Source organism: Thunnus thynnus, chromosome 9, assembly GCF_963924715.1.
Source record: "Thunnus thynnus chromosome 9, fThuThy2.1, whole genome shotgun sequence".
Taxonomy (NCBI): domain Eukaryota; kingdom Metazoa; phylum Chordata; class Actinopteri; order Scombriformes; family Scombridae; genus Thunnus; species Thunnus thynnus.
Window position 1 is genome coordinate 8,509,449 of NC_089525.1, and position 25,558 is coordinate 8,535,006.

General features: G+C 37.9%; 1 protein-coding gene across 1 annotated transcript in view; it reads left to right on the forward strand.

Moving 5' to 3' along the window:
* pigg (phosphatidylinositol glycan anchor biosynthesis class G (EMM blood group)) overlaps positions 1-25,558 on the forward strand; it is a 67,280-nt gene that overhangs the window by 18,041 nt on the left and 23,681 nt on the right. The window contains exons 6-10 of the mRNA XM_067598643.1: positions 169-381; positions 8,166-8,383; positions 8,717-9,001; positions 19,884-20,287; positions 22,473-22,664. Coding sequence (XP_067454744.1) covers positions 169-381; positions 8,166-8,383; positions 8,717-9,001; positions 19,884-20,287; positions 22,473-22,664 — 1,312 coding nt within the window. The remainder of the gene's footprint in view (positions 1-168; positions 382-8,165; positions 8,384-8,716; positions 9,002-19,883; positions 20,288-22,472; positions 22,665-25,558) is intronic.

Here is a 25,558-nt window from a genome sequence, read left to right on the forward strand (position 1 = left end):
GTACAGTACTAGATACACTGATTGACAAGTGATCCCTGGTTAGAAAACCACACAGCAAAACAAATATACTGCCAAAATAAGAGAAATGCACTTAATTGATTCACCATCTTGTATTGCAGGTGCATCACATCCTCACTGTTATTCATGTGTGTTTGTTTTCCCTGTCAGTGGGAATGGAGAAACCTGGAGTAGTGGAGCAAGTCGACCTCACTCCGACCCTGGCCCTGGGACTCGGCCTGCCTATATCTCAAAACAACGTGGGCCGCGTCATCCCGGGTGTCCTGGAGGAAACCTCACTGCGAGACCAGCTGCGCTTTCTGCATCTCAATGGCCACCAGCTCAGCTGCCTGCTCAAAGACAGCATGCCGGACTACAAGAGAGGTAGGTTACAAATTCACTGTGTCAAACCTCTGGACTCGTTAGAAGCCCAGAAAGCCAGGACCTTCTCTGACAGGGATATCATCATTATGCTTTATAGTTTCCTGGCTGATGATATTATCAGTGGCTACTTATTTTCATGCACACAGAAGTGTGACTGTTGAAAGAAATAGTAAGAAAAGAGTGCAGATTAAGGAATAATTCATCCTAACAAGAAAATCTGCAATTTTCTCTTCATCCCTATGACCATCTAGCCTAGCATCGCCAGACTAATTCACAAATGCGTATTAGTCTTGAACCTCTCAGTTAATTTTCAATTTCTAAGGGGCGTTAACAATGGGCACAGACCAAAATGCCTCTGGATGCAATTTGATAGACCTACAAACAATCAGAGCCACAAAATGTGTGACGTGTGACTTTTCAAATCCAGACTGCACCTACAACCAATCAGAGCAAATTTCCGCTAAACAGTACACTAAAATATGTTTCTGAAAATATTTGAGGCGGGAAATAGGCAATGCAGTAACAAAGTCTTGATTTATATTGGATCAGAACTGCCTAGTTTGACAGTTTGATCTCGTGAGTCTGGCGCGTTGTGCTCTGTAGACTTTTTTTTCTTACCTTTATTGACAACAGTCAAACTCAAACAACAGACAGCTCCTGGACCTGCAGACTGTCAGTCATCATATCAAACCTGCCCCATATTAGGTAAATGGTTGTGATTGGCCCGTCCGGTTCCAGGCCAGGTGGAAACGGGAGGGGGGCCAGAGGCATCTGCCAGAGCAAATAAAACATGAGCTCAGCAGATTCATCCGATTCCCAGGCTAATGACTGTCCAAACTCTATTGAAGTTGGAAGGATCACCCAATACAAAGCAAGCCAGCCCACATTACTCAACCCCAGCCTTTTCTCTATTGAAGTTAATGGGGCCATCTAATTGTAACTGCCAAAACTAACACATAATGTCCAGCACATGCTCCATAATCCAAATGTTTTTCCTTCACACCTTGCTTCAAAATTTAATTAGCTGACACTAATAATTTATTCTATGTGTGACAGAGGGTTATTACTCAGTACTTGGCACCGTAACAGAGCAACAAGAAGTCTGTCACTTGATACTCACATTCAACTTAATCACTCTTAAAGCTGCACTAATCAATATTTTTCTATTAGCAATAGATCAGATGACTCTGTCTAATGTGAAAGGGGGTTGCTCAAAGTGTCAAATGTACAGAGAATTATTACCTGACTCTCCAGATCCCCTCAGAACTGCATTTTAGTGTCTTTCAGCTTATTGTTTTGTTTTTTTTATCTTCTGCAATCTATACCATACAGCTCAGTCTTAGTGCTCTCATCCATGTTGGTTTCAGACTGTTGACAGCAGCTGTTTTCACAGAAAAAGCTTTGATAAACCTGTCCAGTAACACACAGGCAAAATTGGCCACTTGCTAGTGAACATTTTTAAACATTTAACACCTAAAAAACAGATATGTCCCTTAGGAGTTGGTGGAGACCAAACCAGAGCTAAAAGGAGCTAAATTTGACAAGGTACACAACATATGTCACTGTTGTGTTCAAAGCTTCTGGTCAAAGTGGCTAAACATCAGTTAATACTTAAAGAAATAAAATGTAGGTGTAAACATGCTCTGCCAGGTCTTTATTATGCTAAGTCAAACTAACAGGATCACTGTGAGTGTAATACAAATAAAACAATAACATAAATAAGACGTATTTGTACCTGTAAGTGTTGTGATTGGAGAAGCACAGATGGAACAAGCTTTAGTTGACTTAAGGATGGTGTGCCGTAAGTAGAGTAAGTCAGTCTCCTCATTATTCACACCATGTTGTCAGCTTCATCAAAGCAGCTTCTAGGAACGTTTAACCTACAGCAGTCTTATTAAGATGAGGGTAGAATCATCTTACAAGTTCAAAAGATTCATCATACACTCATTAACACAGCAGTCCTTTGCAAAAATATGGATTTTAGAAATGTAGATTTCAACTTGTCTCAGATGAGAATAAATCCATTCAAACACAAGGTTATATTTTATCTCATGGTGACTAAACAGAAGTATTTATCTGCTTGCGGTAAGTAACCTTCCAAATGTTTCAGCTTGCATTATGTTTGTAGTTTTGGGTTGTTGCAGATGAATTAAGTATGTATTTACAGGAAGTGGGGAATTCACTGAAGCCAGCACCATCAGAAACTGAATGAGTTCAACAAAGCTGCTCTGCAGACTCTGCTTCCGTCAGGGTTTAAGTGTCAACTCTGTATTACAAATCTGTATACTGATTTCTGTAAGTCCCTGTATGAATGACCTTACAACTGTGAAACCTCCACATGGGAGACTCACAAACACTCTGGTTTGTTCTTGAACATTAATGCTACCCACTCTTTGTGCAAATGCATGCACATATCCTCACAGTGTTTTGCTCCCTGCTTATATCTCGGGGTCACACTATTTGTCAGAGTTATCCATCTTGCAGCCTCTCCCTCACGCCTCTTATCTGTCTCCCTCTCCGTCTGTCTCTCTGTTGCTGTCCTTCACTTTCACAAACATTTGATACACCAGTGGCAGCAATTACCATTGCTAATGTTTGATCGGTCTGCAGTAATTTATCTTATCGTTTTAAACAAGACAGAAGGAAAGGAAGGCTGAGGGAAAACTCTTTGAAAAGTGGTTGGTTTTGCAGATATGTTAGACATGTGGCATTTAATTTAAAGTTCCCCTCCACTCAAAAATGTGCTTTTCTTCTTGTTCCTACAGTTGGATGTTTGAGCTTCACTGTACAGAATGATATATGTGCAGAGTTTGACATTAGAAGGCTGTTTTCACATTCATCTGCTGAATCATATACTCATTGAAAATTAGATTATAAGTGGCGGGTCTATGAGCAGGATTTGTGACATCACAACTAGTTTGGAAGCCAGTCCTGGTCCAATATTCAATTTATACATAACATACATACATATATAAGTGTAATGTGGAAATTTGAAGCCTCCAGTGCACAAACACTGAGAATAGACTTTACAGTGAAGGAGGAGACATCTTGTGTCCAACAGTTAAACTTCTGAATTGAGAAATATTTGCATATTCATAGACTTTGGATTTTTTTAATGAGGGAGAAGAAGGAGATGTGATTTTAAGGATTTTAACAAGATAATAGAACTGTAATAGAACTTTTTTTGTGGAAAAACCATATCAGACACAAATTATTATTCAAAGTAGAGTATTTTATATACATTTTAAAACATCTGGAGGGGATCTTTAAGATTTCATAATCTTTTCAGATCACTTTTTCTGAATCTTAATCTGAAAATGTATTTACTTTTTCACTGAATCTGTTCTATCCGAATGGAATAGTTTTGATTTTGAAATGATGACCAAGGAAATAATTAGTAGTACCAAGAACGTTTACAGGCCTGGTGCCACCCTACCTGATGAGAATTTTCTGAACCAAGAAAAAGGTACTGTTTGTTTTTCAAATGATAATTAGACTGGATGGATGAAAAGGTTAGTATGAAGTAGCCCTCTTACAAGAACATACTACATATTAATTAAATATACTGTAGTTAAAAATGTAAAATGTAGTTTTTTCAATTACTGAACAGTATTTCAATATAAAAGAAAACCGATCTAGGCCCATATTTATCAGACGTATGAAAATTAAACTTAAGAATGCTCCCAAGAGTCAACTGAGGAGTAAAATAAGTTCTTTGTCATGTGTGAGCAATAAGACACATTTATCAAGCTGCTTACTCCTATTCACTGTGAAGAACTTTTAAGGGCAACTCTCAGCTGATCAATGTGATTAATCACGTACGTGGAGAGCAGGAATAGCCAATCAGACACAAGGATTTAACCTACAGCTGCCCTATTGTTCAACCTTTGAAAAGGTTGTTAGATTTTACTTTTACTAATATGTTATTCTGCAAAAATGTATGCATTTTTTTTTTATTAAATTAATTAATTGTTGTTAAATTCTTAATCTTTCCAGTAGCAATTAACATGTGAAATTAACAACAATAAAAAAAACAACAATAATATATTCACGATATATAATTTGGGAAGTAATAAGAAATTGAAATCAAAACAAAAAGAAAGCCAGGGGAAATAAATTCTGCTGCTGGTAGGTGAGGTACATCAGAAAAATCACTTAAGGAGAATTTAGTATCATATTGACTTTCACTCCTGATAAATGCAAACAAATAAAAACAACAGAAAACTAGACTTTTCTGAAATATACTGTACATATTGCTTCAGAGAACATATTGTTCATTCATGACCAGTGATGTTTTGTACACAACATGTCTCAGAAGGTGTGTGCTCACCTCTGTTTCTGTACTGCAGTCATCCAAGATCTACCCTGAACCAACTTCTGAGACATCCTGAGTCCTCTCAAACTTCACTATTGAGTATTTTTAAGAAATTAGGTAAATAGTTTTAATTCAAAAGTTTGCAAATAGGATTAAAAGTAAAACTTTGATTTCTCACTTAAATCTAAGATGTTACTTATAGCATCCTCATTTTAAGTGCATCTTTGTATGATGTTTTGGCCCATACTCATTTGTATTTTGTCCCAGTTTTAACACAAGGTACCGATTACATTAAATCAGTGTATGACAGTGAAAGACAAATGTGCAACATGTTTTCTTGAAGAACACCCAGATGTGTTGAGTGTAAGAGTCTGGTAAGATGCAAATAATACATTCTCAAAACTTGATTTGAAACAAATAACTTCCTTTCACATGAAAAACTTACCACTCTGGCAGCACATTTTCCTCTCTATTTTGGTCTCTGGTTTCCATAGTGATGAGATGAAATGGAAATGATTTCAGCAGACCTACATTTGGATGTGTTGATTTTTTTTGAATCTGTCCACTTGGGTAATCATGAAGCTGTTATGGAGTAGAATGCAATAGTTTTCACTGCTGGGAAATACGCCTAGGATGATATTTTAAATAGCATGACAGTTGGACACCTGTTGGGGTCAGCGCTGACTGGGTGTGAAAGAAGTCGCTTAAAAGAAGTCTCTGTAAAGAAATGTTCTTGATTTCAGTATTCACATGATATTCTACAAAAAGTTCTTCAGTCAAAAAATCACTGAGTAAAGATTCGTAATGCTGAGACACTCTGAGTGTGAGTGTGATGCCCAAATTGGATATTTTATGATTCTGTCTTTGTTGTGCAATCTCTGTAAAGTAGTGACAATGGCTTGTTTTTGTCCCAGGGTAAGAATAATCTGCAAAACATGAAAATAACATTGTTAAAGTTCAACTCTTCAACTATTCCTATTTAGGTAACCTTACTCTCTCTCTCCGCATCTCTCTGCCACAATCTCCGTCTGTCTCCCATGTTTCCATCTTCATATTGTGTTTTTCTTGTGCTTCTAACCTCAGGCATTTTGGAGGGCCATTAACCAATCCCTGTACTTTTAGACAGATGAAACAAGGCCAGGGCCATCGATATTGTATGATTCATGCCTGTGGCTTAAGGTTCTAATATTTCTACCAACCCCTCTGTCTGGCAAAGCCATAGTCACTATTTATCATCTCTATGCCTATGCTGCTGAGATAGGTGTTATACTGCAAAATATTGCTTTGTGTGTGTGTGTGTGTGTGTGTGTGTGTGTGTGTGTGTGTGTGTGTGTGTGTGTGTGTGTGTGTGTGTGTGTGTGTGTGTGTGTGTGTGTGTGTGTGTGTGTTTCAGCGAAGTATACTACAAATCAAACCTCCACATTGCTTTGTCCTTGAACAGGCTCCTAAAGCATTGAAGTAAAATGAAAACAGGCATCATTTGCTTTGAGTAAACATGCGAGTGAGTCATAGCTTGTCATAGTTAGGATCCTGACAAATTATACTTTGCTTTTTTCAGAACTAAATGTTTTGTTTTTTTCTACCACAGGCATATTATCTTTTCAATTTAAGAAACAATTTTGACACAGAAAACAAATGAAGCAAATTATAAGATTTAATAGATTTCCAGTTTAAAACATCAAACATACACCAGCAGAGTGATTGATGGAGTCATAAATAGAATTACTGAATGCTCATTCATAAGGAAACAAATTATTATGCAATATCTATATTTTCTATATGATGAAATATAGTAGTATAGGCTGCAGCAGCAGTCTAAAAAGCAAGAGATCAAACACTCCAGATGGGCATCTCTTTTCCCTACTTTATTTTCTGATGGTTCAGTTTGTATTTGAATAAACTGATAGCAAAAAAGTGCATCTCTGGCAGTTGTTCCAACGGCTGCAAGTCTGTTTTAACATCTAAAAATGATTCTTAAATATGTCACGATATGGTGACAGATTGTTGAGATCTGCAAGGAAATAATGTTGCCAATTAACAATCGTGCTTTCTTTTTATACTGGAAATATTTAATTCATTTTGGAAGCAGGGGTTGAAGTTACATAATTGGAAAGCTCAGATTGTGTGGTTTCATAAATAAGTTAAATTGTCCTGGTGTATCAAATGGCTGCAGAGAATGTGTGATAAACAAATAGTGCAAAATTGATGTGATGCCGCATCAGGAAACCTGTAAGGCTTGAATAAATGAGATGCTGAAATGTCCTCCTCATTTTGACAAATCTATATGATTACTGCCACAGTTCCAATAAGGTTATATCACAGTAACATCAAGTCTTTGAATAATAGGCAAAAAAGCATTAATGTCAAGTAAATCTTGATTAATTGTGTCATGGAAATTTTTCATCGTTGGTCAAGAACCACACAGAGACATAAAGAAAGCATTAAACATTACTTGTTGAAGCAGTTGTAGACACTGTACAATCCATCACGCCATCAGTAACAATTATACAAATGTCCAAACACAAACAAAAATACAATCATCTTGTATTTTTTGAGGGAAAGCATGTTCTTCAGCTGGCCCTTCCTCTAAAGATTATGAACACAAACCAGACAGCTTTATACCTCTCCAGAAGCAGAGCTAAAAACAGCCTGGTCCCTCTTACTAACAAGTAGTCATACGATCTTACAGAGACCTCATGGTCAATCAATAACTTCAGACATGGACATCCTTCAACTTCAGTTTGTCAAGGTACTGCATGATCCACACAGTCTCTAAAACAGTAGGCTTAAGACAAAGATACCTCTAGCTAACCCCAGAGGTCAGCAGACAACCCTCGGACAGAAACAAGTTCAAGAGTTCAACTAGCCAAGGAATAGGATTTCTTCACTACCGTGTGTGTTAGAATGACAATGACATTACATCACATTCAGTTAAAAACAAACATTAAACCCTTAGTTTGAAAACATTTTTAAAATATATACAAAAGATTTATAAAATGATAACCTATTATTCAATTTTCTCTCACAATTGTCACTCTAAACAACAGTACACCAATTTTATACAGGACCACTCATCATGGTGCTTCTCAGTCTGTAAAAAGGGTTGAAAAATGTCTTCTGTAGCTCTGGAGGAGCTTTTGAAAGTGTGAGAAAATAACCCAGATGTCATCAGGGTCAACTCAGCTTGTTGTTGGAGACTTCAAATATACATCAGACAGTCTGTGTTACAAACTGGGCATGTGGAGTGTGACAGATGTGGGCAGGAAGGGACTAGTGAAAGATTGCATTGTTGGAAGTGGTGACCCAATACTAGTGGCTGAAAGTTAGGATATTATGGCCACTGCTGCTTCGATTTTACCTTTTTAAAAAAAAATCTTTCTCACACAAATTCCCCAACTTTATGGATGTACAACACCAAATCAATAGCATACCCCGATAAAACATACCTCATCTCTTTTTTCTGATCCAGAGGCAGGCTTTGAGCAGTACCGTGTGGCAGAGAAGGCTCATGGGAGCTGGATGAAGCTCTATCTGGAGGGAAACACCTCAGAGGTGCTGAGTAATATGGGCAAAAAGGTCCTGAAGCAGTACCTGGATGCCCTGGCCGCCATGAGCTCAGCCCTCAGCAAACAGCTGGGCAAGTACGACATGTACTCCATGATCGCAGGCATGGTGTTCGTGTTTCAGGTGAGTGTAGAGGAATTTAATTCATTCTAAACACTCTGAAGATTGGTAGATTAGTGACACTGCTGTGTAGGGGCAAAATAAAAAAATACTCTCAGAAAGAGCAGTGTCCTCATTTGAAAATGTTGTTTTTTGATGGAGTAAATACCTGTAAAAGTAAAATATAGTTTTTACTAAAACCACAAACTTTCAGCATAACTTCAAACTCGTCCTCTGTTGTGTCCATATACTGCTGGGTATGTGTGGTTGTATCAGAACAAAAAGTTGATCAAAGTTAAATAAAAACCTTTTTGTCTCCTCTCTCCATTCCCCCCCCCCCCTTGGTTGTCCTTTAAGCTGCTGTTGGTCTTACTGCTGGCGATGCCAGAAGCTCTCAGCGGTGCGGCAGTAGTGGATCTTCCAGTCTTCTCAGCTCTGCTCTCCCTGCCTTTCTACCTCTTGTGCCTGCTGCTCGCCTCAGTGCATGTTTTGGTGTGCACATCTGCTGAGAGCTCCTGTTACTTCTGCAGCCTCTCCTGGGGTCTCGTGTTTGCTGCTGTTGCCTTCTCCTCAGCGATGTTTTGTATTCTGGTCTCTATGGCAACTAGACGACTCCCACTGGGACCAAAGGTTCATGGGAAGGTGAGTTTTGCACTTTGTTAGTTGTGCACCCAAACACAGGTAGAGACTGTAACAGATGTTTATCTTCACATTGCCCAAATATTTAACCTAACTTGTTCAATAGTTCAGCTGATCCTTGATTGATTCATACAAAAGAATATTAAAGGTACGAGAGAGGAAAATGATTAATGTTTGTGAATCCAGCTTAGATAGAAAACGAAGTCACTGCAGTTTAGAAGATAGATTTTCGCTCTTACTTTTTAAGTGTTCTCTTCCTGCAGGTAGAGAAATGAACCTATGAGACATGAGAATTTATTTTAGAGAACATCTACTAAATCTACTGAGGCTCAGGATGGGATGGCACACTCTTCTCTATTGTAAACCCACTTTGTGATTTAGCAAAGTTAGCAAAATATTTACCAATGCAGCTTTAAATCACTTCCTGTACGGTGGAACAAAGGCCTGAGAAAAAGTTTTAGTAGATTTTCTTGGATCTGTGACAGTTGGAAAGTCAGTTTTTCAGCAAGAGACTTTGGGCATCATTTATATTAATCAAACAGTGCTTGGCTGTATGCACACCTTGTCATTTGTTTTTAATAGAAGATTGCAAAAAGCCTCATTAATTACCCCTTAATTACAGTAACACACAGGAAAGTTTTGCATTATTAATGCAGTGATAAAACTATAGAAATCAAAACATTAAAAATGATATAGTTTATGTAGCTTATATGATATAGAGTTTTTGGTTAATCAGTGCAATGACAGTGAGAGTTATAGTCAAGCAACTCAGACAATATATCTAAAACAGCTGAACTGTTAATGCCAGCAGCACAACAAAGGAAACTTTGTCACAGCAGCTACTGCAGTCTGTTCTGCTGCAGGTTTACTCTAGAAGTCAATGGCTGCCATGATTTTCACTTTTCTGCACCACTATGCTACATTGATGAATATGATTCATCATTTTAAATAGCATATGTATTGAATTATTTTTTAGGCTTTATAACCCTGCAATCATTGCACTCATATCCAAAACATTTCCATCTCACCAGAACTGAATCTGTAGAGATCATTATGTGTCTTGAGCTGGATGATGCCTTCAACTCTGCAATATAAAAAGTTTTGTTTTACCTCTTTATTGCTTTACAACCTTGTGGCTTGAAGGAAAAAGTTAAAATAGTCCGACCAAATTTGACTATCACCCTCAATATAAAGTGGTATTAGGAAAAAAAATAAGAAATGTAATAAATATGTTGTAAAACATGAAGTTTTACATGTGCAAGTGCAGCATTAAGACTCTGCCAGCTGTAGATTTGAAAAAAGTGGGACTTAATGACCTCTAGAAATACAACCAACCTGAACAGAACACATAAAACACATAAAAGACATAAGAGTAATTGCCACCAGTATATAGGTTTCTCCTCTAAATGTGACCAGTCAATCCAGTTGACTAGTTATTCTGAAGGTGCAAGCCTTCCGTCTTTAGTTTAAATTGGTCTAAAAGATGACTCCTCTTTACTGCTTCACCTCTTTGCTCATTATAATTTATCTGTAAAGGTTACATCTCATTTCTCTTCTGGGAATTTGAGAAAGTGCTGATATAGCAAAAAGTCTGAAGAAAATCCAGTTAGGTCATAAGGTTGTGTGAAGAAATAAACTTTAAAATCTTCATACTGGAGTTGGTGGAGGAAATATACTGTAGATGTTTCTGTGACTCAGGCTTCCTTGAAAGAACCTGGAATTTTTTTCATTGAGTTTAAATGTCACACAAGCGTCAGAAAAATGTGCACAAAGTTCACTTTGCATGTGATGGGCAGAGTTGTAACCTAAAGTGTATCTCCTCATCCAGTTGTACATTGTGAAGCATAACCAGACTTTGACCAAAAGAGTCCAAAACATCCAGAAAGTTGTGGCTCAATGCATGATGGCAAACTAACAAAATTAACAAATAAATACATTTAACACTTATGTACAATAAACTCAAAGTTTTTAGAGAGAATTAGCCTACACCAGTTGGTGTTTGGCTTTTTTCTCTGGACAAAAATGACACAATTAGTGTTTCATGTACTTAAGTAACCGGGTTACATTCAGCTTTAGCTGATTGCATGAATGTCATATAAATGAGAAACCTGGTTTCTGTAATTGGGGTAGGGGATTAGAGAAACCTGGTTTGGCTACCATGTATACAGGTAATTGGGGTAAGTACACATTTGCATAACAAAAGACTACAAACAGGGAAAGTAACAGCGGACCAGGTGGATGAAAGAAGACATAATTACACAAAGCGATGCGCACTTGTACTTAAGATGATTCCAAACAAAAAGTGAAACTAACACATAATAGCCTCTAGAGGTCTAACCAAGTTTGTGTCCACAGCTTAACATGTGACTATTTGTGAAATTCAGACACATTCATGCTGTCCTCAACTCAGTGCGCTGTCTGCTCGAACACACACACACACACACACACACACACCAACAAAACAAAGTCAGGACCTCAGGACGAACACAGTATAAAGTAAAGTCAGCGGTATGGAGAGAAACTGATTAGTGACCTGCTGCATTTACAGTAAGATTCATGATAAATAGGTTACAGTGCATGCAAACGTGTTGTCTAATTACCTGTGTAACCTGGTTTCTCTGAGTAACCAGAGGCCTGTACTATGAAGCAGGATTTGGGGTTAACGAGGTAACTTCAGGTTCAACTCTGAGTTTTCAGGGTTACAGCAGTGGTTCACTTCTTACTGGTATACATCACCATGGTAACTTTTGATGAACAGTTAACCTGCTCCGGAGCAGGTTAACTTCAGATGATTGGATCACAACCTGTTAACACTCCGACCACTGACCAATCAAATCACTGTAAAAAGGAGTCATCATTCCTACAGGATCCCGACATGGACAAAAGTCCTGAGTTTACAATAGAGTGACAAGTAAAACAATATATATATTTTATAAGTCAGTGGAAACATTTTATTGATTCAGGCTTTCTATTTCCACTCTAGTTTAAAACAGAGCTTCTAACAAACGGAGAGATCATTTATGGCACTAAACAGATTATTTTAGCTGCACTTTAATGGTGCAAAGTTAATTTTATCTCCAGAGTGACAGCTGACAGTGTGGATGATTTTACACTCTTGATTCCATCACTGCTGCTCAGAATAACGTGAGACAACTGTGTGATGATAACTGGAAATAAAAATGAAAGATTGTCTTTTGTTATAAAAATAATCCACACACTGTTAATTAGCTTCCTTGATTATAAATGCAACATTTCTGTCAGATAGACCTCATCAACTTAACTATTAACTACTTTTACACTCTTTGCCTTGGTAGCAGAAACAGTCTGGCATTACTTCTAAGTTTTTTATGTGACATATTCAGAATAGTTTCTTCATCATCCAACTAAATAGCAAAAAATACTCACTCTATACTTAAGTCATATATAATAATACCTACATATATTTTAAGCCTTAGTCTACTTTTAATATTTGGAAATTATTTGTAGTGTTTCTGCATCTTATTCTGTTGTATGATTACAGGCTTGTTTACATTTCATGTCGTTGAATATGACTTTTTGGTGTCCCTAAAACGTTTCATCTTATATCATATGAAATACTTAATTCATGGTTCTGATGATGTCGCTCATAATTAACAACCCAGCCTCTTTCACATGAACGCACTCGTAGCTGGAAAACTTAAGAGTTGACTGAGCTAGTTGATAATCAGCTTCATAGTACTGGTTATCTGGACGGCCAGTGTTAGGTTCAGTGAAGCCAGCTAATGAAAAGATATCCTGGGTATGTTGAACTAGCTTCATAGTACAGGCCCCTGATTGATTAAGTGCAGGTAAATAACAACAACAACAACAACAACAACAATAATTATAATAATAATAACAATAATAACGATAATGATTGGCAGACAGCTCCAGCCCCCCAAAAATTCAAGTAATCACAGAAATTTTCAGCATTTACTTGCAGAAAGTGCTTGAATTAAATGCTGTTTCTTTCTGTACAATGCCATGAACAGGCTAGATTTTTACAAAGATGCCATAAAAACCCATAACAGTATATATTTATGGATAATAAACTCTGTTGCTGTAGTCTGTCCTATAAAAGCTGTAACTTGTGTTCATTTAGTTCAGAATGCAGCAGCAGATATATTTTTAACTAAAACTTTTAACTAGACTTGAAGGCACCATATATAAAACTGGCTTTTCTACTTCCTTACTTACTAGTTTAAATCAATTTTATTAAAATCATATTGATTACTTTAAAAGCAATACATTGATTTTTCCCCTGTGCCATTATTAGACTCATAACTCCTTGCTCTGTTATAGCATGTCATGTTTTATTTATATCTTATGACTTCCAGAAATTGTGATAAAGCATTTACAATCATGGCCAAAATCTTTATCTCTGTAATAACCTGTGAGAGGAAATACAATTAGTCGACTCTGCATCCTCTAAGTCATGACTGACAAACTCATTTTGATCTCAAGATTAGATAATGAACCTGTGATGTTGTTATGCTATATTAGTATTGCCAATGAATTTGCCCATGACATTTTTGAATTTTTTTTTGATAAAAAAAACAAATCTGCTTTTGCCAATTTGGCATGTTACTGGACATTTTTAGATACATTTCAATCTACTAAAAAGCTTCAAAATATATAATTTGAATTACTGTTAAGGGGAATTTGGAAAATATTGCACAACAAGGTTTTGAAATGGAAGAAGGAAATCTCGAGTCAGAGGTTCAGTGTTGTTATATCATATAATCACTTGAATCAGTTTGGATCCGAGTGCAAAACTGCGCCTGGTTTACCTTGACAAATTACTGCATTATAGGAGGCATCCAAAACTTTTATTAGAGGTATCCTGATTAGTTTCGAGTGTGTTAGATTGAGGTTAAAAAACTGGAAGATTAAGCACACTTACTAACTTGCCACTCGAATGAAAGTGTGATTAGAATTCCAGTTGAATGAATTTTAATAACCTAAAGGTGAGTATACTTTATTTGAAGTAGCTTCTACGGAGAAGTTGACAAGTAGGGAAATATTAAAAAAGAGTAATTGAAGAAAACAGAAATGCCAAATGTAAAATACCACTAATATTAAAAGCAGAATAAGACCCCCTTAACAGATGTCTCTCATGACTCTTGTAAGGAGTCTACTTAAGCCTGAGAACAGCACGAGAGTTTAATAAGCTTTCTTTTTTTTCCTGAGTGAAAATATCTATATTTCAAAAGCAAAAGCTGGAGAGTCCCATTACAGAGGGGTGAACTACAATGATGGAAAGTCAGGTTCGGTGGCCTGCCAGTAGAATAAGATAAATCATGCACTAGACCCAAGAATGGCTGAAGTATTTCCAGAGGTATTGCAACAGATTTGCCAGTTTCATGGTACTTTTGCCTAAAATAATTGAAGTTGGCATAGATGCAAAGACACAGTGCCATCAATAATTTTAAGCAAAATATTGCATTTCAGATTGAGAGGTCATCATCTTGTCATTTCACTGTGTTTTGTCATGATGTAGAGAAAGCCTTTGACAGGACAGAAGAGCAACATACTTAAACAATTTTCAGCATATTAGGCTTCAGGTTTTGATTGATTGATGATCTACTGTATATGATGGCCCTGGGGCAGCTTAGAGAATATTCCTCCCTTTTTTTGCTCTTCAAATCAGACAGAAGAGTGCATCCTGTCTCAGTGGTAAAATGAATTTCTGATCATCAGAATTGGAATTTGAGTACAGAGAAGGCAAGGCTATTTATTACATAGGCCATTTCATATACAGTGGCAGCTCAATGTGCTTTACAAATTGGATAATAAAAAAAATGAGACAGGGAAAAACAATTAAATCATTAAAATGAGTTGATCAATAAATAGCAAATGATAAAACCAAAATGGGGACAAAAGTTCAATCATGGGCAGCAATGAAGGTAGGTTTTAAGTTCAGATTTGAACATGGGTCAGATTTGGACATTACCTTAGATAATCGGGGAGGTTGTTCCAGTATGTGTAGAGTTGTGACAACTTTAATGATTTAACTTACTGCTAATATTTAGATCTGAGTCCAAGACATCCCCAAGATTTGTGCCATGACTCATAGTTTTTACAGGTGAGAAGCCGGTTAGTTGCCATAGTCATCAGGCAAAAGAGAAATTAATATTTGAATATCATGTATGGATGGAATAAAAAGGGGACCGAGTATTGATCCTTGTGGTACTCCATAGGTCATGCTGTCATGCTTGGAAGTAAGATTGTCAGTGAAGAAAATCATTCCTATCTTGAACGTAAGACCTGAACCAGTTCAGAACAGTACCAGGGGGCCCATCCAAGTTTTCAAACCTGTCCAATAGAAGGGTGTGATCAACTACGCCACAAGCAGTGACATCTAATAATCCCAGAAATTTTGCCTGAGTCAGCGTTTATTCCAATGTCATTTAGGACCTCCATGAGAGGTGAGTGAGGGAGGGAGTCAATGTTTACGTGATGATACTTTTCTTTGTTACTTCTTGTTCATAAAATATAATTTAAGTTGCTCTCAGGTCTTTTGCTGTGGTTATTCTCTTTAATTCAATAAATGCCAACTTAAATTAGATATCTGTGGTATATTTATAAGACGTGCAAATTCTAAGTTTGAAAATAGATGAGTGACATTAAGTCTGTATAAATGCAAATGCTTCCTAAATTATTTCAGTAATACAGCTCCATCTGCTTTAAAACAAGATAACAAACATATTTGAGGATGCAGAAAATTTATTCAGTGAATGAAAACATGAGGAATTGTTGCTTTTGAGATTTCACAAATGGCCAACCACTGTCCACTGTAGGAGAGACTCAAGTGGGAATCAATGGAGCTGGAAGAATCACACTTTGGGCCATGACATTTTATCTCGATAACAAAGAAGTTTAGGTCATAAAGGACAACATTCATCTTCTTAGTAATGCACGAGTGACTCTGATTTTTGTGCATAGAATGAACGAGGAGTCCCTCCTCAACCAAATACCAGATTCAGCTCTGAAATGTGTTTAGAATAGACAACTATATTTAGCCATTCACGGCATATTTTATCTGAGAGACATTCATAAAAGCTTGAGGAAAAAAATTATGATTGTAGGAGAGTTTCATAAAAACAACCCAGACACTGATAATGTATGAAAATATATGCAACCTAGAAGCTGTCTATCCTAAATTTGCCACACTTGAGTGATATTTTTTCTCTTTCTTCTTTCTTGGAACAGAACCAACAGAATAGAATATTTAATGTAACGGCATGTTTTATAAAGTATATGCGTAAAAAGCTGGCCACAGTAATAGACTGTACTTTTGTGAGAGAAAACAAGTATGAAACATCCCAGTCCCACAGTCTCACAGTGTACTGATACTGTAGCCTGCAGGTACTTTATGTGCAAGCTTAGCTTCCCTTTGTCATCAAGGTGAACACAGGCTAAGATGCATGACTGTATTTGGTGGTTATTCGTCTGACTAAAATATTGCTTCTCAACAAAGAGGTTGGCTGAACCTCATTTAAACTTGCTTTGCATTATAGTGTAAGTTGACAACATGCTGTCACCACTTAACAAAATAATTTGCACAAACGTATTTGATTGGACAAACGCCAAACTAAAGCACAGAAGTCAAGCATTCATCAGTGACTGACTACAATGGCCACTATCTGCTGCGCCATGGCAAACAATGGCCTCAATACATAAAGTAGTATAACATAATGACTGAATCTCATATTAACAAAAAATGGTTCTATACCTCATACTGTAAACAACAGTCTGGATATTGTTTCATTGAGTAGATTTTAGTGTAAAAGGCATATTTTCTCTCTTTGAAACATTTCTGAGTTTGAAATGATCTGTGTGAGATAATAGAGTAGGTACAAGTGGTTGTAAATTGAATTTTTTCATTGTGAGCTACTGCACATGGGTCATTTAATGAGTGGATAGGGTTTAGGGATGGGTATCGTTTTTTATCAATACTACAACTTTTATTGATATTCCTTATCAGTCTAATTCTTTATCAGTTCTCCTTCATTACTCAAGAATTGCTTTTTAAAAAATATATTATTTTAAAGAAGAATAACTTCAGTACATGGTTAGAAAATATTTATATTTTACTTATAATTAAATATTGTTTTTAGAGCAGGAACAGTAATGTTTACCTCATAAAGTCACTATATAAACTCAATAATATCTCACTGGAAACAAGTCTAACGTCAATAAAATAAATTATATTTCTGACATCAAAATACTGAGTGAAGTTTAGAAAGAATGAAGAACACAGACATCAGTCAGTCTCAGTCATTCATCCTGTCCTCTGTCCTCCTCCCTCTGCTGCTGATGTGATTCACTGCCTGCAGGTAGGCTCTGAATAACAGACAGACAGCACTGAGAGGCTTGAAGGCCATTGGAGCATCTCTGATGTCTATCCAAAGATTTTTTGCCCTCCCTTTCAGTAATAAAAATATTATAAGAATAAGCCGCTGAAATAACGAGCAGGTGAATACAATGAACACGGCTGTCCCGTGTCTGCTCCCAGTGATTTCTCCCGCTGCTCCTGCTGTTCCAGTTATGTTGGTGCTCCCAGTCTGGACCGCGTTCTCCTCCACATACAGCGGCCTTCTGTGGATGTTTTGGCTATCTATCTAAACCCTGACTGGTGGGGCATTTTCTTTCTGCCACGCAAGGTGTCTTGTCTGACATACCCCCACCCCCCCCCACTCACTTCTACCTGCTAGCTTGCTAGCTAGCAATGACTGTGTAGGTCCATCTCTTTTTTTAGGACTAACCATGGCTACCCCCAAACTGCTTTTTTTCTTTGTGTTTTTCTTTTTTTTCTCAGATGATGTACTTAGATCACTTCAGGATAGCTTCCTTAGGGTCCAACAGGCCTTCTCCACCCTAAACCTCCTGCTAAACACCACCAAAAGGGTAGGAAGGGTTCTGTGCCCCTTCCACCCTCGACGGGGCTATCTAAGACCAGGTCACTGAATACAAATACTTTGGTATCTGGTTAGACAGCACTCTGTCCTTCTCACACCATATCAGCAGGTTACAGTCTAAGATCAAGTCTAACATTGAGCTCTTGTACAGAATGCGCTCAACCTTCACTCTCTCTGCTAAACTAACTCTTGTTCAAATGAACATCCTTCCCATGTTAGACTATGGTGACATTATATGTGGGTTGGCATGCAAGGGCGCACTCCAGAAGCTTGATGTTCTCTATCATTCTGCTATCCAGTTTGCTACAAATGCTCCTTTCAAAACACACCTCTGCACTCTTTATTCCTCTGTCATCTGGCATCCTTACACACCTGTTGTAATATTCATTGGTTCATGCTTATCTAAAAACCCTCCTTGATCTGTCCCCCCCTACCTGTGTCACTTGTTGCAAACTACAACTGCTGCCTACAACACCCATTCTGCTCACCATATTCTGTCGAAAGTTTCCAAAACAAACACCGTATTAGGTCTGTTGTAATTTCAGCAGCCAAAGACTAGAACAATCTGCAAAAAACACTAAAACTGGAAAATTTGATCCCCAAGTCACCTTTCAAGGACTCTACTATGGACATCCTCACTAATACATGCAGCTGTTTACCAACCCACTAATATTCCCTAACCCTTATCTGTCTAGTGCCTACTGTTGTCCCATGCATATTCTTTCTCTCTTGCTACTCCTGTTGTGCTTTGCCTGTTTGTCTTATTGCTTGTGTGTGCTACTTTTGTTCTGTTGTTGTATTGCCTGATGCTTTTGTCTTCTAGCTACCTGCCCAATGCTTGTGTGCTAGACTGCATGTCATTTATGTAATGCTTGTTGTGATTGTATGTAAGTGTAAGTAGCGGATGTGTTGGAAATGTTTGGATGTGTGCTTCTGTCCTTTTAACTTTTGACATTTCCTTTCAGCCCCTACCCCTTAAGAGGCATTGCCTTTTGCCAGGCTGCCATTGTGAATAAGAATTTGTTCTAAATGACTTGCCTGTTTAGATGAAGGTTAAATAAAAAAATAAATAAAATAAAAGGTACAGCTGTCAGAGAGTGGAAGGGGGGCTACCGTCTCAGCCAGCAGCTAAGTTTACGAGAATTTGACTAGTTGTAATATACGTTACAAACTAAGCTAAACTTTCGCTTTAGCTTGTTCATAACCCTTCACTACTCGCGTAACCAGCATGCTGTGGTTGTGTAAAACTTACTGATAGTAGATGAGAGACTGTGGGCAAAGTGAGCCCACAGTTTTGAACGTTTTGTCCTGTCAGCCATTATTGGAGAGCACAGAATGTAAACATGAAGTTACGCAATGTCAAACATAATTGCCTGACACCGGCAGCTTCGTCATCATTAGGGGATGGTTAGGAATTTGAAAATGCCACCTATGTTAGAATGAATTAATGTTGCATAAATACCGATAGCAGCACCATTTGTCCAGGAGCTTATCAATAATTCGGTACTTACCAGTTAGGAACCAATTTAGTACCGGTTCTTGATACCCATCCCTAATAGGGTTTCAATATTTAAGTAGACTGATATGAATCACTAAAATTGTAGTCTGATCCAACTAATTATCCTACAGAGATGAACAATGAAATAATAACTGTTGATGGATTCACACAGTGTTGAGCAAAGTGAAAGTATGTTTAGTGTCTAGTGTGTGGTTGGTCATTATTAAGCTGGCCAAGAATTTGGAACCAAAAGTAAAGATACAAAAAAACAGAGTTGTGCTAAAATAAAATATAATGATAATAAATAATGATTTAAATAAAACTATGTGGGCCATAAAAAATATATTTAGATCTCCATTGACTGTTGCTAAAGCAGCTCTTATTGGGGTGTATTATACTCATTGCTGTAAATGTTCCTGTTTTAATGCACTCCTGTTCTCTTTCATAGTCTCCATTGAGGAGCAGTGGCAGTGAGTGGTCGCTGTCAGAGCTGGATGTTTTGCTGTTGGCTGGCACAGTTGGACACACTCTCAGCTTGGCGGCCAGCAGCTTTGTAGAGGAAGAGCATCAAACCTGGTACTTTCTGCTCAGTACCCTCTGCCTCGCCGTCTTCCAAGATGTCTGTCGCAAATACTTCAGAGAGCAGAGTGGGTCTGGAGATGAAGAAGAGCATATCCTCCTTTCCAAAGACTGCCATCCCCCTGCCTACCCCAAGGCAGAGATTTGCTCAGAGAAGTGGCTAGCTTTAGCCACGCCGCCCTTCACTCTGGTCTGCTGCCGGCTGCTACGCTCCCTCAACCAGACTGGCGTCCAGTGGGCTCATCTTCCTGATGTGGGACATTGGCTTAACAGGTTGGGTTGACCAATATTCTAAATTTAAATATTATATAAAGTGGTAAACAGAGCTAAATCCAACAAACATAAAAAGTTCTTAAACTATGGAACTCTGAGACAGCCAACATTAGATAAATAACTATGTGAATGTTAAATTGACATATTTCACGTTTTATAATATATTGTTTCTTGCCACCTGAGGAATTTAAGTCCAATAACTACTCTTGTTTAGCTTTTTTATTTTGATTCCACCAAGTCCAGGAATACCAGACTCTAGTATGTTCATCAGCTAGTTGCTAACTTTGTCTAGGTGCTGGGAAGGTGTTTATCACTGCTTTTTCACTGAAAACAACCTGCCTGCTTAGAAATGGGATGGATAAGAGTGGTAAGAGTGCAGCCATAAAAGCAAAAAAATAAGCTTAAAGATACAAATATGCTCTGTAGAGCTGAGAGGAACTGTATGATCGGGTGATATTTATCTGTGTTTGTCACTACAAGTGATGCCTTTCACATTACACATCATCATTTGGTCAAATAGACATACATTTCCTAAGATGTTACCCAGGGAAGAGACAGACCACTCTGAAAAGCAAAAGGAAATTTCTCTAAATATTTTGGCGTTCCCTATAGTACACATGAGAGTTGGACATATGAAGTGATTATATTGAAGTTCAGAAGTTAATCTGAAGTAGAATTTGATAGGAAATCTGTTAAATGCATGCATAAATCAGTTTTAGGGGAGTGTCTGCATGCCTTTTTCTGTTGTTACTCAAGACAAACTTTTTTTGACTTTAACTCCACTAGTGGTAAGGCTCCCCCATAGACTGAATATAACTGTAAACTCTTCAGGATGTTGTTTGTTCTGACAAACAGTATTGTATTGTGGGCTGTAATGAACACTGGGACTGCTAGCAGAGCTGAGGGCTATTAGTCTTGTGTTATAGTGTATTGGATATTTTTCTTTTTTATGCGGGAACATGTGGGTGACAGGACATTACATCAAGTCATTTACAGCACAGCTACAGTCGAGGCTGAGAGGGGAAAAATCTCAGTTATCCTAAACATCTTGAGGTTTCAGTGTGAGTTTGACAGAATTAAAATGAATAGGCGACTCTCACTGTTTGATACTGATGCTCAGCAGTCACACAGGAATAAATTCATTATAAAAAGGCAGAGATAGCTAAGACGGTAGCCTCGGTGGACTACAATGCAGTGACAAGATGTTCGACCTCCATTTGTCTCTCCACCTACACATAAGTGTAACCGATCAATGTAACAAGTTCATTCCTGCTCTCTGGGAATTATTGAAAACCATTATGGGAAATGTAGGAAATTACCTACTGGGTGATAACAGACACTGAAGGGAAGGTATACAAGGTTCCTTTCCTGACACATTTTTAAGTGTGTTTTTCTGGCTGAGAAATTGTCTGGACCCTCCACTTAGCATTTTTTAAAAAGATTCAAAAAAGGAAAATAGCCTTCTGCTCAGACTGTAGAAAAATGGTGATTTCTCAGTGAAGCTGTGACTGTTTCAGAGCCATTAATATTCTGTCAACAGCACAGGGCAGGGGATTATGGTTCGTTCTTTAACATGCATCACATTGTGGAATAGAGATGTGGATTCTGACCTTTTCCCTGTCCAACGTTGCCCTTTCCTCCTACCTGCACTGCCTGTTGCTTGGATAATGAGATCTAGGTAGTGTTCCGCCTCATCTTGTCTCAAAGTACCCAACTCCTCTGCTGTCTGATCCAGCTAACGGCTAAATACAAGGCTTCTCCTCAACTTTGATATGTCCTTTGAGGTCTTATTTCCTGTCTGTGCTCAGGCGTTGTAATTTCAAACTGTATAGCCTTAAATCCAGTGAACAATTGAAGATCCGTGCCTTTTTAAAGTTTAAATCTGTGCTGGAGGATATGACTGACAGTGTTTGATCTCATCAAAATGTTCTGTGTTGCTCAGTAAATAGTCTACTTCAAAGTTACAACTTTCTTTTTTTTTGATTAATTAAATTGAAGTTACTGAATGCATTTTTACTCATCCTATATTTTAGGCTAAAATAAGGAAATATATTGAAAATTGTTCACACAAACATTTTAAATATGGATGAATTTCAATCTGAAAAGTCAAAAGAACCCGTTCATGTTAAGAGTGCATTGTTTTCTTCACCCCATGACTGTTGGTCTGTCTGTTGTCTCTGTCCAGCTCCGAACACAAGACAGTACTCTCCTTGCTGGCTGCTTTCTGTTTGGTTCTTATCTACTTCCTGGTTCAAAGACGATGCTCATGGGTGTCCAAGGTGGCCCTCGCCCTTGGACTTTTGGGCGTCTACAACTACCGGGCAGCTGTCGGCAACGTCTCGTTTCCCTGGCATCACTCCGGTCGAAATATGTCCAAGTAAGTTTTTGCGATCCCCTTGTGACCATGTCTTCATTGACCATAATGGTTGACAAATTGCTGTCCCCTGTTAGTGAGTTGATTTAAAGTGCAGGAGTGCCAAGTTGTGCTGTGATGCAGCTGAGCGTGCAGTCTGCGGTACTGCATGTGTCGTATGGGACAAAGATTCAGACCCACATCACTTTAACTGTGATGATGAACTGCTGTGCAATTTTTTTATTTTTATTTATTTATTTATTTATTTAGCTTTACATCAACCTACAGTAAATCTCCCCAGCCCAGTGCACCTTTAAGTCTTAAAAAAGCCTGACTGCATCAAAGCTGCATCAAACAAACTGTTGGCTTAAACTGACATCCAGTAAGAGTTGCAGTAGCTTTGACAGGTCTTTTCTCCTCCAACACAATTCTCTGGCACAGCCACAACCCCTCCCACCCCTCTTATCCTCTGTAACTGATGAAAGTAAAGTCACATTTTCACAACAGAGAGCAGTAAGCTTGCTAATTAGAGCAGAGATTGAACAGAGAGTGAAGAGGTAATATATCACCGTGCCGACTACTGGAATAATAATGCTGTTTTGTAAATTTGCTTTTCATTTGGCTTGAAAATGAGGTGTTTTTAGCTTTCATGACTTGAATGCAACAGCATGCATTGTTCTCTATTGTTGTGCAGTTAAAATTGCAAGTAGGTCGGGGGAGTAGATGTAGAAACTCTCAACATGTGCAAAATGCAGTACAGGACAGAAAATCTCAGCACCTGTTAGACTTAACAGCAGCCATTTTTGCACCTTTTGTATATTGGTATTGGAGGTCTTGGAGAGATTAGATGTGTTTTTGGAGATATGTACTGAAAGGTAAGTGGCTGCAGAGCCCAATAGGAATAATACAAGATTTAAAGCTTCAACATTAAGAAAATTGACCAGATATTGTACTCCTTAATGATAAGGAGGCAGCTTTTTCAGCTTGTTGGTTTTCTTATCTCTATTCTTAAATTGCACTTGAGTCCCTCCTGCTATCGTTTTAAGATAAATCATGAAAAGAGCTTGGATTTCTTAAACCTGCAGATACATTGAAACCTTTGTGGTACTGTATTATTCCTGAAGGTAGGTCTCTTCTACTTGACCTTAAAACCTCAAGAGGTTTATATTTATCTTCATGTTACTTCGTGTGTATATATACATGAAAACAGTTCATCTGATGCATTTCAACATTTCAGTGTCAACAGTGTTTGGACCACCTGTGCTTCCTCTAACTCAAACTGAACAATGAAAAAGACACATTGGTATTCAAGAGGATTGATGGATTGATGCCACTTTATGCTGTATACATATAATCCTTTAGCACAATTTATATGTAATAGCTGTTGTTAGCATTGTCCAAAAAGAGAGAATATCGACAATCTTGCAGCTCCTAAGTGTGGTAATTTTTCATTCTGCAGACTGTAGCCTGACACAGAGTTATCATCTACTAACCCCTGTCAGAAAATAATGAGTGTGCAGGGCTGCACACAGTTCCCCTGTCTAGTTTTCCTGACCTGCCTTCATCTACCACCAGTACCTGGCCTTCCCTAACCTTTCCTGTTCTCCTTGGCAGTCTCTCCTACTTGCTCACCTAATTAAAAACTCAACCTTTCACCCTTACCTGTACAGACACCTGACTAAAGTCATGCAGGGACCCCAGCTCCTTTTGACGAACTGTATGACTGACAAGGTTGACGGTCGACCCAGTCCTCCAGCTTTTTCATCAGACCTTGACAAGATGATCATTATGGTGCTCCGCCCCAAGGATTGGTTTTAGATTTAGTCAAGACTGTGGTTCCAAAGCTCTTTATAGCTAAGGCAAACTTTGTTTTGGGGGTTTTTGACAATAACATGCAGTCCATTTCAGGTATTTTATCTGAATGCCAAGAATAAGCCATATTAGTACAAATAAACTAGAATAGTGCTTCTATTTTAGTATCGTGCAGCTTCCAACTGCTGAGTTGTTGGAATCCAATAGTGTGAAAAGTTTCCCACGGGTCTGATTTTTTTGGTTTGTTTTTTTTGAACAACCATGTAGTCCAGTTTATGATCATTGTAGATAAAATAAAAGAGTTTCTGTTTATCTTGAATGAAAAAAACAACACAAAATACATTTTTTTCCTCTGTGTTTTTGCCTCCACGCCATAATGTGACTGTAAAAAGGAATGACTTCGTATAATGACCCTTTTTTAAGTCTGCTCTTCCTGGGTTACATTTTCTGTATGTTTTATCAAAGTAAAGCCCCCTGACAACTCCCCGGTTCCCTCCTCGCCTTCCCTTTGTGCCAACTGCCTAATTGCACTGTTGCATCTTTCAAAATGTCTAATGGGGTTGAGAACAGCCAACGCAGCTCACTTTAAACGGTTCAAAGAATTACTTGGATTGATGTCACTGTGGATACAGTTTGTCTCTCTCTTTTTCTTTTCCTCTCCCCGGCACACACCCTTCCTTATGGCATCATCACAAATGAACCTAAAAATAGACAACCAGTCTACTTTTGAACCAGACTACTTTGAAAGATTGTGCATTTTTTTTATTTTTGTTTAACTGGATATTGAGAGATCACTAAGTATTGCCAGAGCATTAACAACATAAAGAAATGTATACTATCATGGAGACATAAAAGATGAAGCAAATTAAAAATGTTCCAATAGGAAGTAGCTCAACATCAAAGCAGCCGGCTCAGGGCCAAACCTGTCTAAGCCTGTATAGATCATAGCCAAAGTTTGTTGCATTCTCCGTCTTCCTTCTCAGAAATTACCATGGAATGGCACATTTCCTACCAAACACAGAACTATAAGAAGCATTTACAATGTTTATGTCTTCATCTGTCTGTGTGTGTGTGTGTGTGTGTGTGTGTTTGTGTGTGTATGTGCG